The 14,982-nt window shown below is 34.2% G+C and overlaps 1 protein-coding gene across 1 annotated transcript in view; it reads left to right on the top strand.

Annotated features, from left to right (window-relative positions):
• Positions 1-14,982, top strand: part of LOTGIDRAFT_51656 (hypothetical protein) — a gene marked incomplete at both ends in the record, with an annotated part of 52,837 nt that overhangs the window by 36,517 nt on the left and 1,338 nt on the right. The window contains one exon of the mRNA XM_009068843.1: positions 13,223-13,421. Within this exon, the coding sequence (XP_009067091.1) occupies positions 13,223-13,421 (199 nt within the window). The remainder of the gene's footprint in view (positions 1-13,222; positions 13,422-14,982) is intronic.

The following is a 14,982-nucleotide window of genomic DNA, read 5'->3' as shown; positions in this document are numbered from 1 at the left end:
TATTACTTGTCCTCCAGATATATTCCTTGGCCCTCCAGATATATTACTTCCCTCCGAACAATCAATTCTAGCTACGGGTCTATTTCTTGTCCACCTCTTTCGTTTTCCCAACTGACCAATACATATTTCATTAGCAAAAACTTTACATTTGTAAACATTTATTTATGGATTTATCGTGATCCCCGAAACACCATCCTAATATACCCCGCCCCCCTCCCCCTTTCTGCATACATTCCCATCCCTTTTCCTTAAAAACACCACACCCATTTCCCTATTCCGTTTCCCAACGGACCAATAGATATTTGATATACAAGCACTTAAGAATTTTAAACATTCAGAAACGTCTATTTATCTTGATGTATAAGTATTGAAACGAGAGAAAAGACAGTTTGAGTCTCGGCTTAGAATAGAATATTCACTCAACGTTGAATATCCAATGAATTACATGACAAGACGTGTATTTGACATCTATACTTTACCATTTACTAAGTCAAGAAACCATCGTCTAAATAAATGAGTTTTGTTACATCATTTAAAGGTATACTACCTCGTAGAATGACCACAAAATGGAAAATTTTTAAACTTGGTTTAAACGAGTCTGAAATCAATTCTTCACCACTGACTCAATAAAGTAACAATCTTTGAAGTAAAAGGGCTGGGTGTGCCATTTTCGAGGTTTGTTTTGAGTCTTGAATATATGTAAATAGTCTTCAGAAGTACTAGAAATGTACGAAAATCGCATAATTCCTTCAAAAATGTCTCAAACTAGGAATTTTACTCAATATGTCTGTAGATGTTTTATGTTTTTTTTCTATATATGGCAGTGTCTCAAGAAAAGACGAGTCGTCATTTTAGTATTCAAACAGATAATTCAAGACACACATGGATTTGAAGGCTAAAATTTTGACAGTGAGCTGTGAACACTATTACTGATTAGCTTAGCTAAACAAAATCCGGTTTCTGAGATTAAAGTATGATTGGTCAAAAAAATAGCGCCCACGTCCCTTTAATCTTGCTGTAGAAACTTGTCATTAACTGTAGAAGCCTTCCCTCTATAATTTCTATAAGGAAATTACAAGTTATTGTTCAACCTTTAACGAAGAAACAGTAATTTTATCAAATGATTTATTACACTTTTCTCTAGAATTATATTGTTGCGAAAGAAAAAGGCGACAGCTACATAATGCTTAGATGTGGCCACTGGCCGTGTAGTTACGTCCATGTAGCTGCAAGTTGCAGCAAGTTGCAAGTTACGTCCATGTAGCGAAAATTGCAAGTTACGTCCATGTAGCGAAAGTTGCAAGTTACGTCCATGTAGCGAAAGTTGCACGTTACATCCATGTATCGAAAGTTGCACGTTACGTCCATGTAGCGAAAGTTGCAAGTTACATCCACGTATCGAAAGTTGCACGTTACGTCTATGTAGCGAAAGTTGCAAGTTGCAAGTTGCAGAAAATGAAATGAATGGACGTCCTGTTTTTCTGTACCATGTGGGCTAATGAAGACGGGCAATGCCATGCAGAGTGAAATGAAGGAAATTTTGCCAGAACAGCGGAACTCTGTGGTTCTTGCAATTTCACTATAAGTAAACGTTGAATAACACTACTATCGAAACACTGCTATTGAGTGATAGAGGGATAGAGACGTCGTAAAACTCAGGGAAATGTACAAAATTTGTATTTTTTATATGATTAAGAACCGAATTAAAATTATAGAAAATAAAATTAATTATTATTAAGTTATAATTATGATAATAACGTGAATATATCATTAATACACGAAGACATTAATCCGGTTGGTATTTTTGTAATAAAACTCAGGAAAATGTACGAAATTTTACTTTTAATATTATCAAGATTTGAATTAAACTTATAGAAAATAAAATTAATTAATATTAAGTCAAAATATTGATCTTTTCTGATGAATCTTTAGGCTCAAGGAAAATTAAAGAAGAATACATCATTAATAGACGAAGATATTAATCCGTTTGGTATTTTTATAATAAAACTCACGGAATGTGTTCAATTAATTACCTATATCAAACTTATGTGAATAATTCATTAATATTATAACTTAGACCTTAATCCGGTTGGTATTTTTATAATAAAACTCAGGGAATGTGCCCAACTAATTACCTATATTAAACTTAAATCTGTAATTTATTTCAATTCGCCGACAATACAGAATTAGCCTAATTTTGATCATTCTGATCCATTAAAAGTTTTGTCTGGTATATATATTCGGATTAAGATTAAATACGGTTTTAGATTAAAAATTAAGGGATTAAGGTTAGGTAGATATTTTGGGATTACGTTAATCCGTCTCGGAATTAAATGTAACTATCGGATCGTGATCTTTGGATTTTCAGTTCAATTATAGCAGATGAGATCTAATTCGGTCGGAAATGTATCACATAGTATAAAGACAAGATGTTCTTCTGTCGGAAGAACAAAGATCATTCAATCTATCGGTATTATTGAAAAAAAACAAACAACAAGAATGGTTTTAGATCGAGGGTACAATTTGATAAATCTGTGTTTAAAAACAGAAACAATTTCAACACAGATCTTATAATGAGAGGATTTGGCGTTTTGATTTAATATCAGTCAACGACATCTAATAAACAACAGCAAGTCAACGACCGCTTTTCCCTTTTCAAATCACTCGTTTAAACAAGTCAACAACAGCTAGTAAACAACAGCAAGTCAACGACCGCTTTTCCCTTTTCAAATCACTCGTTTAAACAAGTCAACAACAGCTAGTAAACAACAGCAAGTCAACGACCGCTTTTCCCTTTTCAAATCACTCGTTTAAACAAGTCAACAACAGCTAGTAAACAACAGCAAGTCAACGACCGCTTTTCCCTTTTCAAATCACTCGTTTAAACAAGTCAACAACAGCTAGTAAACAACAGCAAGTCAACGACCGCTTTTCCCTTTTCAAATCACTCGTTTAAACAAGTCAACAACAGCTAGTAAACAACAGCAAGTCAACGACTGCTTTTCCCTTTTCAAATCACTCGTTTAAACGAGTCAACGACATCTAGTAGACCACAGCTAGTCAACTCCTTAGAACCAGTCAACGACAGCAAGTCAACGAACGCTTTTCAATTTTCTAATCACTTGTTAGAACCATTCAACGACAGCTAATATGTGACAGCTAGTCAACGACTGCTTTAAAATTTTTAAATCACTCCTTAGAACCAGTCAACGACAGCTAGTAAACGACAGCCAGCAAACGACAGCTAGTAAACGACAACTAGTAAACGACAGCTAGTCAACGGCTGCTTTTCCATTTTCGTATTTCTCCTTACAGGGATAGGTTCTCTATTTTGGGGCGTTGATTTCAGTCTTGAATATATATAAATAGTCTTCAGAAATACTAGAAATGTACCAAAATCACATAATTCCTTCAAAAATATCTCAATTTCCTTTCCTATTTCTATAGATGTCTTTTCTATATATGGCAGAGTCTCAAGAAAAAGATGAGTCGTCATTTTAACATTCAAACGTAGATAATTCTGGACACACATGGATTTGAAGGCTTAAATTTCGACAGTGAACTGTGAACACTATTACTGATTAGTTTAGCTAAAGAATTCCTGTTTCTGAGACTAAGTTTCGATTGGTCAAAAAAATGGCGCACCTGTCCTACTCGCATTTCCAATTCCAAAAAACAGGCCGCGACCTCTATGATATAGGGTACGAGATTATAAAATATATTACGAGATTTCGTGAGCACTGGAGAATGAACCATAGACTTTTAATGACTTTTTTATTCAAAATGATACAAAAGTAAATCGTTTTGGTGATCGAAATTCGCGAGTCGTGTCAATATGTACATTTTTTATTTATCAAAATAGCTCGACATGTCTCCGAAATTATATATTTGTTCCTGTAATATTATCCCCGACAGATAAAGGAGGGGGTGATTACAGCGCTGTATGATATCTCAAAATTATCGACCGCCGCTTCCAAACTTAAAGAGATTGAGAAAAGTTTTTCTAAATTTTTATATGTATCAGGGGCACTGATAGAATAAATTTACACCATTCTAATCTTCAATCAGATGTCTGTGGTTCCTGCGATTCCACTAAAACTAAGTGTTCATAAGGCTCTTCGGGATGAGTGACGTCACTTAGTGTGTTTTAGTGGAATTGCATGAACACCAGACGTCTGATTGAAAATTAGAATGGTGTAAATTGATGTTATCAGTGTCCCTGATACACATAAAAATTTTTAGAAAACCTTTTTACAATCTCTTTAAGATAAATTCTATTACGTTCAGAATTTCCCCTCGAGGTTTCAAGCTATATCAATGTTTGTGAAATTTCAATTTTTCAATTAATTCGTCTAGAGTTTAACCATATAAATCTTCAACTTTTATTTTCATTGAAACGATGTCAGTTTACAGTTATCTTCTATAAACAATTATAATTCTTATACAAACTTCATCTTCACAATGTCAAGCTATTACAAACTTCAACTTCACAATGTCAAGCTATAACAAACTTCATCTTCACAATGTCAAGCTATAACAAACTTCATCTTCACAATGTCAAGCTATAACAAACTTCATCTTCACAATGTCAAGCTATTACCAACTACATCTTCACAATGTCAAGCTATTACAAACTTCATCTTCACAATGTCAAGCTATAACAAACTTCATCTTTACAATGTCAAGCTATAACAAACTTCATCTTCATAATGTCAAGCTATTACTAACTACATCTTCACAATGTCAAGCTATTACAAACTACATCTTCACAATGTCAAGTTATTACAAACTTCATCTTCACAATGTCAAGCTATTACAAACTTCATCTTCACAATGTCAAGCTATTACAAACTTCATCTTCACAATGTCAAGCTATTACAAACTTCATCTTCACAATGTCAAGCTATAACAAACTTCATCTTCACAATGTCAAGCTATTACAAACTTCATCTTCACAATGTCAAGCTACTATTACAAACTTCATCTTCACAATGTCAAGCTATTACAAACTTCATCTTCACAATGTCAAGCTATTATAAACTTCATCTTCACAATGTCAAGCTATTACAAACTTCATCTTCACAATGTCAAGCTATTACAAACTTCATCTTCACAATGTCAAGCTATTACAAACTTCATCTTCATAATGTTAAACTATTACGAACTTCATCTTCACAATGTCAAGCTATTACAAACTTCATCTTCACAATGTCACGTTATTACAAACTTCATCTTCACAATGTCAAGCTATTACAAACTTCATCTTCATAATGTTAAACTATTACAAACTTCATCTTCACATTGTCAAGTTCTTACAAACTTCATCTTCACAATGTCAAGCTATTACAAACTTCATCTTCACAATGTCAAGCTATTGTGAACTGTTTCTTATACCTTGACTGCAATAGCCACCTCTCTGGTATTACAGAATACAATCACTTGATTGGATTGTACGCCAGCCAATACAGCCAATCAGCAAAATCATTTCAGAAAATGGTAAATTGGTTTGAAAATCGTGTATATTTGAGGAATTGATAGTAACTTTATAAATGAACTGAAATTTGAAGATATTTCTACAACCCTACTGTAAGGTATTACTCGACGATTGGCAGCCTTAATACTGCAGGGTTAAATCATTAAGAACACTTTCTCTTATTCTGTATAATTTACCCTCGGGCCACGGCTAGAAACCTCTGGTAGCGGATATTATCAAGATGGTTTTACAACTCAAATTGTTCTGTAATTGTTATAGATTTGACAAATATGAGTGGCAAGCGACATTGAAAGGTTGTAGAATGATTGCCTGAAATTACCCTAATGAGACAAAACTACCTTACCTCCTAATCAAATTCTACTTCTGATTTTATCATCAACTTACGTTTTAAAAGTACTGCTACTACTCCAAGCAACGTTTCACTGATAACTCTGTTTTATGGTTTTAAGTTCAGTTAACTCGACATAACATTTCGTTGGCTTGTTTTGTCTTCAGGACATTGCACTTTGTGGATTCCGTGTTTTTTTTATACGAGCAAGGAAAAAATATTCTGTGTTCTTCTGACTGCTTTAGACAATATTCATTTCTATATAGATTCCTTATGATAGAAATATTAAAACAGAACCTGAAACATGTTGTTACTCAGAGTTTTACGCTATGTGATCTTCAGACAACTAAAACAGAACCTGAAACATGTTGTTACTCAGTGTTTCACGCTATGCAATCTTCAGACAACTAAAATAGAACCTGAAACATGTTGTTATTCAGGGTTTCTCACAAAACAATACAATATAGCCGTCCAAGAGACAAGCATACAGCTCCTATTAGTCTTTTTGAGTTCTTGTTATTATACCAATGCTTTACCGGAAATGATGTCACTATAGCAAACGTTGCCTATAAAGTAATAACAGCTTTTGCAGTAATGACGTCATAAAACACTTATTTTTGAAGTGGAATTGCAGGAACAATCTCTTTAACAAGAACCACAGACGTCTGATTGAAAATTGGAATGGTGTAAATTGATGATATCAGTGTCCCTGATGCACATAAAAAAATTAAGAAAACCTCTTTACAATCTCTTTAACAAGAACCACAGACGTCTGATTGAAAATTAGAATGATGTAAATTGATGCTATCAGTGTCTCTGATACACATAAAAAATTTAGAAAACCTCTTTACAATCTCTTTAACAAGAACCACAGACGTCTGATTGAAAATTGGAATGGTGTAAATTGATGCTATCAGTGTCCCTGATACACATAAAAAAATTAAGAAAACCTCTTTACAATCTCTTTAACAAGAACCACAGACGTCTGATTGAAAATTAGAATGATGTAAATTGATGCTATCAGTGTCCCTGATACACATAATAGAATTAAGAAAACCTCTTTACAATCTCTTTAACAAGAACCACAGACGTCTGATTGAAAATTGGAATGGTGTAAATTGATACTATCAGTGTCCCTGATACACATAAAAAATATAGAAAACCTTTTTACAATCTCTTTAACAAGAACCACAGACGTCTGATTGAAAATTAGAATGATGTAAATTGATGCTATTTAAATATATCTCTAGAACACTATGCAATTACAGAACAATCTTTTGTACAACTAATAATCATGATATTAGACCAAATAATTACCGAGTTTTAATGGTTTCTAGCATGAACAAGACCGAAAATAGCAATTTATATTCACGTAATGACAAAAATAATAAACTCTATATTTTACATGGGTCAGAATTAGATCCAATACACCAAGGTGATATGGTCCAGTCTAACATCCAGTCCATGGGAACAAACATAGACTCTTTATTTTACATGGGTCAGAATTAGATCCAATACACCAAGGTGACATGGTCCTGTCTAACATTCAACACATGGAGACAAACATAGACTCTTTATTTTACATGGGTCAGAATTAGGTCCAATACACCAAGGTGACATGGTCCAGTCTAACATCCAGTCCATGGGAACAAACATAGACTCTTTATTTTACATGGGTCAGAATTAGGTCCAATACACCAAGGTGACATGGTCCTGTCTAACATTCAACACATGGAGACAAACATAGACTCTTTATTTTACATGGGTCAGAATTAGATCCAATACACCAAGGTGACATGGTCCTGTCTAACATTCAACACATGGGGACAAACATAGACTCTTTATTTTACATCGGTCAGAAGTAGGTTCAATACACCAAGGTGACATGATCCTGTCTAACATTCAACACATGGGGACAAACATAGACTCTTTATTTTACATGGGTCAGAATTAGGTGCAATACACCATTCAGTCCATGGAGACAAACATAGACTCTTTATTTTACATGGGTCAGAATTAGGTCCAATACACCAAGGTGACATGGTCCTGTCTAACATTCAACACATGGAGACAAACATAGACTCTTTATTTTACATGGGTCAGAATTAGGTCCAATACACCAAGGTGACATGGTCCTGTCTAACATTCAGTCCATGGGGACAAACATAAACTCTTTATTTTACATGGGTCAGAATTAGATCCAATACACCAAGGTGACATGGTCCTGTCTAACATTCAACACATGGGGACAAACATAGACTCTTTATTTTTCGTTGTTTTTTAAGTTCTTTTGCCAGACAAATGCTCAAACTTGAAAAATCACAATCGAATGCACCGGGCCATTTAAATCAATAAATTTTCTATATCGCCTCGGAGTTAATTTAATTTTTGTGTAGTTCCAAGCATAAAATCTGTCATCTTCACAACGTCAAAGTATTACAAGTGAAGATGTGACACAAGAAAGGTGACTATTACAGTCGAAGTATTAGACGCATCTCGTAGTTCGTTGACAATACGTTGTGTAATACAAGAAAGGTGGCTATTGCGGTCAAGGTATAAGATGAAGTTTGTAATGGCTTGCCATCGTGAAGATACAAGAAAGGTGGCTATTGTAGTCAAGGTATAAGATGAAGTACGTAATAGCTTGACATTGTGAAGATGCGATACTATTGAAGGTGAATATTGAAGTCAAGGTATAAGATGAAGTTTGTAATAGTTAGATATTGTGAAGATATAAGAAAGGTGACTATTGTAGTCAAGGTATAAGACGCAGTTTGTACTACGATGACATTGTGTAATACAAGAAAGGTGGCTACTGCAGTCAAGGTATAAGACGGAGTTTGTAATATATTGACATTGTGAAGATGTCATACAAGAAAGGTGGCTACTGCAGTCAAGGTATAAGACGATGACATTGTGAAGATGACAATCTGTCGATTTGCAGTTTTATCTGAAATCACACCCAAAAGCGAAAGGCTGTAATTCGTGATAATAAAAGACTAATCTGAGATTAAATGCCAACTTAAACTATGACGAGAGAAAAGCGAGTATTTTTTAAGCCGGGGGCTAGAAAGTTAATTCGTCGTTCTTGATTAGATGTAATCGCTTTATTTTTGTACAGTTTAAAGGGACATTTTCGGGTGTTGATTTGAGTCTTGAATATATGTAAATAGTCTTCAGAAATAATAGAAATGTAGGAAAATCACATAATTCCTTTAAAAATACAACAATACAGTATACATGGTCCTTGGCTTGGTTGATTTGAGTGTTGAATATATGTAAATAGTCTTCAGAAATACTAGAAATGTACAAAAATCTCATAATTCCTTCAAAAATATCTCAAACTAGGAATTTTACTCACTATTTCTATAGATGTCTTTTCTATATATCTCGTCTCAAGAAAAGACGACTCGTCTTTTTAACTTTCATATTCTAGACACTTCTGGATAATTCTGGACACAATACATGGATTTGACGGCTCAAATTTTGACACTAAACTGATTGGCTTAGCGAAAAAAATTCCGGTTTCTGAGACGAAGGTTAAAGGTACGATTGGCCAAAGAAAAAAGACGCACTGTGTCTTTAAATCCAGAACATCGATGAAAAAGTATTTCTTTCCAGTTGTCAAAATACTGTTTAGAAAACTGTTAAAACAAAAGTTCCGAGGCGCTATTCGTGTATTTACAGAGATTCGTTTTGCAATTCGGATCGTTAGTCCTTGGTTTATTCATCTTCACAATGTCAAGCTATTACAAACTACATCTTCACAATGTCAAGCTATTACAAACTACATCTTCACAATGTCAAGTTATAACAAACTTCATCTTCACAATGTCAAGCTATTACAAACTTCATCTTCACAATGTCAAGCTATTACTAACTTCATCTTAACAATGTCAAGCTACTACAAACTTCATCTTCACAATGTCAAGCTATTACAAACTTCATCTTCGTAATGTCAAGCTATTACAAACTTCATCTTCACAATGTCAAGCTATTACAAACTTCATCTTCACAATGTCAAGTTATAACAAACTTCATCTTCACAATGTCAAGTTATAACAAACTTCATCTTCACAATGTCAAGCTATTACAAACTTCATCTTCACAATGTCAAACTATTACAAACTTCATCTTCACAATGTCAAGTTATAACAAACTTCATCTTCACAATGTCAAGCTATTACAAACTTCATCTTCACAATGTCAAGCTATTACTAACTTCATCTTAACAATGTCAAGCTATTACAAACTTCATCTTCACAATGTCAAGCTATTACCAACTTCATCTTCGTAATGTCAAGCTATTACAAACTTCATCTTCACAATGTCAAGCTATTACAAACTTCATCTTCACAATGTCAAGCTATTACTAACTTCATCTTAACATTGTCAAGCTATTACAAACTTCATCTTCACAATGTCAAGCTATTACAAACTTCATCTTCACAATGTCAAGCTATTACCAACTTCATCTTCACAATGTCAAGCTATTACAAACTTCATCTTCACAATGTCAAGCTATTACAAACTTCATCTTCACAATGCCAAGCCATTACAAACTACAAGATGTGATACAAGAAAGGTGGCTATTGCAGAAGCAGGTCGTAATAATAGCTTGACATTGTGAAGATGATGTAAGCCTGTTTGACGCCCATCATATAGAATTTGTCTTATCACGTCGTCTCAGAGTCCCGAATTTTAAACTGTTTCTATGAGTAACTGCTTTCTTGATAACGTTCCTTACAGATTATAATGAAAATTATTTCAAAAAGTTGTAAATCGACCTTCATTGCTTGATTGAATTTCAAATCTTGAAATCTATTTTTAAAATTTCGTTTTAGTTTTCAACGTTTTTTTTGTCAGTGGGTTTAATAATCTTCTTTAAGTGATTATTGAGTTATTGCCCTTGATTTAGCCAATATACGTCTAACTCAGATGTCTGTGGTTCCAGTAACTCCATTAAAACTAAATGTTTGCTGACGTCATTATACACAAAGGTGATAAAGCATATTTTGCGATTAGTGACATCATCAAACACTTAGTTTTAGTCGAATTGCAGGAACCACAGACATCTGATTGAAAATTAGAATGGTGTAAATTGATACTATCAGTGTCTCTGATACACATAAAAAATCTAGAAAACCTCTTTACAATCTCTTTAACAAGAACCACAGACATCTGATTGAAAATTAGAATGGTGTAAATTGATGCTATCAGTGTCCCTGATACACATAAAAAATTTAGAAAACCTCTTTATAATTCCTTTAAGTTATTTGGCTTCAATCACGCGTTGCCATCATATAAAATTTAATGATGCAAAAACTAAACGTTATTGGCAATTTAACCAAAATGATTTGAATGAATTGAAGTTCACATGATTTAAAATGAAATTGCCCAAGTTAATTCTAAATCAGGCGTATATTTTCAAATCGCTTTGATCGAGTAAATTCCAAGCAAAATGTATCTCTTGGTATTGATTTTACAAGGATAACAACTTAGGTTCACAAGGATCCTTTCTACCAGCTGGTCCTTGGTCAAACCTCTTGGTAATGATTTTACAAGGATAACAACTTAGGTTCACAAGGATCCTTTCTACCAGCTGGTCCTTGGTCAAACCTCTTGGTAATGATTTTACAAGGATAACAACTTAAGTTCACAAGGATCCTTTCTACCAGCTGGTCCTTGGTCTAACCTCTTGGAATTGATTTTACAAGGATAACAACTTAAGTTCACAAGGATCCTTTCTACCAGCTGGTTCTTGGTCAAACCTCTTGGTAATGATTTTACAAGGATAACAATTTAGGTTCACAAGGATCCTTTCTACCAGCTGGTCCTTGGTCAAACCTCTTGGTATTGATTTTACAAGGATAACAACTTAAGTTCACAAGGATCCTTTCTACCAGCTGGTTCTTGGTCAAACCTCTTGGTAATGATTTTACAAGGATAACAATTTAGGTTCACAAGGATCCTTTCTACCAGCTGGTCCTTGGTCAAACCTCTTGGTATTGATTTTACAAGGATAACAATTTAAGTTCACAAGGATCCTTTCTACCAGCTGGTTCTTGGTCAAACCTCTTGGTAATGATTTTACAAGGATAACAATTTAGGTTCACAAGGATCCTTTCTACCAGCTGGTTCTTGATCAAACCTCTTGGTAATGATTTTACAAGGATAACAACTTAGGTTCACAAGGATCCTTTCTACCAGCTGATCCTTGGTCAAACCTCTTGGTATTGATTTTACAAGGATAATAACTTAGATTCACAAGGATCCTTTCTACCAGATGGTTCTTGGTCAAACCTCTTGGTAATGATTTTACAAGGATAATACCTTAGGTTCACAATGATCCTTTCTACCAGATGGTTCTTGGTCAAACCTCTTGGTAATGATTTTACAAGGATAACAATTTAGGTTCACAAGGATCCTTTTACCCTTGGTCAACCTCTTGACAGCAACTGTTTTGATTGCAAGCGAAACTATATTTCTATTTCAATTTTAAAAAGTACTACGGGTTATAAATCGTTGTAATTATTCCTTTGATTTGTCTATTTAACTTGATATGACAATAGAGATAAGAGTATTTCTGAATGAGTTTTATATTTCTGTAAAAACAGAAACTCAATTACGTTTTTTATAAATCTTGACGGAATTCTGCAGCCGTGAATAGGATCAATAACTTGATCACAATGATGCTTACTGGATTTCAATCACGACATAGGTTGAGATAATACCTTCAATCTAGCTCCTTTGTCGATAGGGAGCCGTGGTGGCTCAGTGAGTTAGACGCTTGCTCGCTAACCTGAAGGTCCAGGGTTCAATCCAAGCATAGGTCAAGATAATACCTTCAAATTTTTCAACCCAGTTTCCCCCTGTCAGTGAGGTAGACGCTTGCTCGCTAACCTGAAGGTCCAGGGTTCAATCCTAGCATAGGTTGAGATAATACCTTCAGATTTTTCAACCCAGTTTCTCCCTGTCAGTAATAGTGTTCACAGCTCACCGTCGAAATTTGAACCTTCAAATCCATGTGTATCTAGAATCATCTGCGTTTGAAAGTTAAAACGACAACTCGTCTTTTCACGAGACTCTGCCATATGTAGAAAAGACATCTATAAGAAATTCCTAGTTTGATTTCGGGAATGGGAGGGTTTAATTCTCCTAAATGTACAGGCCTAGGGTGGAGCAGACACTTTATTTAGAAATTGGGATTAAGGGTCTTGATACTGGGTTTTAAAGGAATTATGTGATTTTCGTACATTTGTAGTACTTCTGAAGACTATTTACATATATTTAAGACTCAAATCAATAGCCGAAAATGGCGAACCATTTCCTTTAACCAACTTGAATGTCATTATCCTTTTCTATCGTTTTTTCTAACTTTTTGCTTTTTATATTTTCAGCATCTCTAATGGTTTGTGTACCTTATTTGATTTTCTACCGCCAAGTTGTCGTTCCTGACTCTGGTGTTTATTGCCTGATGGATGACGAATATGTACTCAGCCTGTCGTCAATTATTGTTGTCCTGACAACCTACGTAGTCCCGTTAATAATCATAGTCGTCTGCTACACTCTCATTCTCAAACATCTCTGGAAGAGTCAGTATTTAAACCGGCGTGATGACGTAAGTAATATATGAAATGTCACTCATCCAACCCGAGGCTGTCAGCTCCCATCATATTGCATGCTAAGTTAAAGAGATTCTATTTTCAATCAGATGTCTGTGGTTCCTGCTATTTAACAAAGACTTAATGTTTGATCACTAATCACGAAGGATCTTATGTGATAAGTTATATTCGCAATGAGTAACGTCATAAAACATTTAGTCTTAGCGGAATTGCAGGAACCACAGACATCTGATTGAAAATTAGAATGATGTAAATTGATGCTATCAGTGTCTCTGATACACATAAAAAATATAGAAAACCTCTTTACAATCTCTTTAACAAGAACCACAGACGTCTGATTGAAAATTAGAATGGTGTAAATTGATGCTATCAGTGTCTCTGATACACATAAAAAATTTAGAAAATCTCTTTACAATCTCTTTAATTTCTTCCAAATAGAAATCTGACAAATATCAGAAAATATCCCCGAGCTATTATCACCACGCTGCAGTCTAAATACAGGCTGTGTACTATAAAGATCAATTCCTCGACAACTGAAAATAAAAAAATGAGTAGGTTGATGCCACTGTCCTGATTCTACAATGTATGACGTTCACCATCTTCGTTGGCCCAGTTTGTAGAATTTCTTGAGAATTTTTGACGAAATATCTAAAAGAAAGTCAGTTGTGACATTTTTTGACAGAAAGTCGTGAAATTTTTGAAAAACATCTTATAGATTGTCATGGAATTTTTTGACGAAACATCTTATAGATTGTCATGGAATTTTTTGACGAAACATCTTATAGATTGTCATGGAATTTTTTGACGAAACATCTTATAGATTGTCATGGAATTTTTTGACGAAACATCTTAAAGATTGTCATGAGATTTTTTGACGAAACATCTTAAAGATTGTCATGAGATTTTTTGACGAAACATCTTAAAGTTTATTGTGAGATTTTTTAGTGGAACGTCTGAAATATCTGTATTCTCTAGGGTACAATCAAATCGCTGCTTTCCGTGATAAAAGAAAGTTGGCTATTGCATTCAAGGCATAAGACGAAGTATGACATTGTAAAGATGTGATACAAGAAAGGTGACTATTGTAGACAAGGTATAAGACGCAGTTAGCAATGGCTTGGCATTGTGAAGATACATGAAACGTGACTATTGTAGACAAGGTATAAGACGCAGTTAGCAATGGATAGATAAACCAAGTATTAACGAACCGAATACTCAAACGAAACCTGGAATCTAAAACAACCCTTTGGCAAAACATTAGTAGCAGCTAATGAACTGTTCATATGAGGAAATATATCAATTATAAGTGCTAAAAAAAAAACAAAAACATTGCATTAATTATCGACTGACTCGTGATCAAAACCTGCTCAAGTCGCTTTGTCTTTCTTCCTTGTTTGTTAATTTCCTAAATTTTTAGATTTGAAATCTTCATAAAACAACAAATAAAACGGAGAATAACTTGTTATTAAAAATCGCTGTTTTAAAGTTTAAAAGTTATCTTCCTTTAAAAGGGATTGTAAAGAGGTTTTCTAAAT

Source organism: Lottia gigantea (genome assembly GCF_000327385.1).
Source record: "Lottia gigantea unplaced genomic scaffold LOTGIsca_95, whole genome shotgun sequence".
Classification (NCBI taxonomy): Eukaryota; Metazoa; Mollusca; class Gastropoda; family Lottiidae; genus Lottia; species Lottia gigantea.
This window is presented reverse-complemented; position numbering and strand designations above follow the sequence as displayed.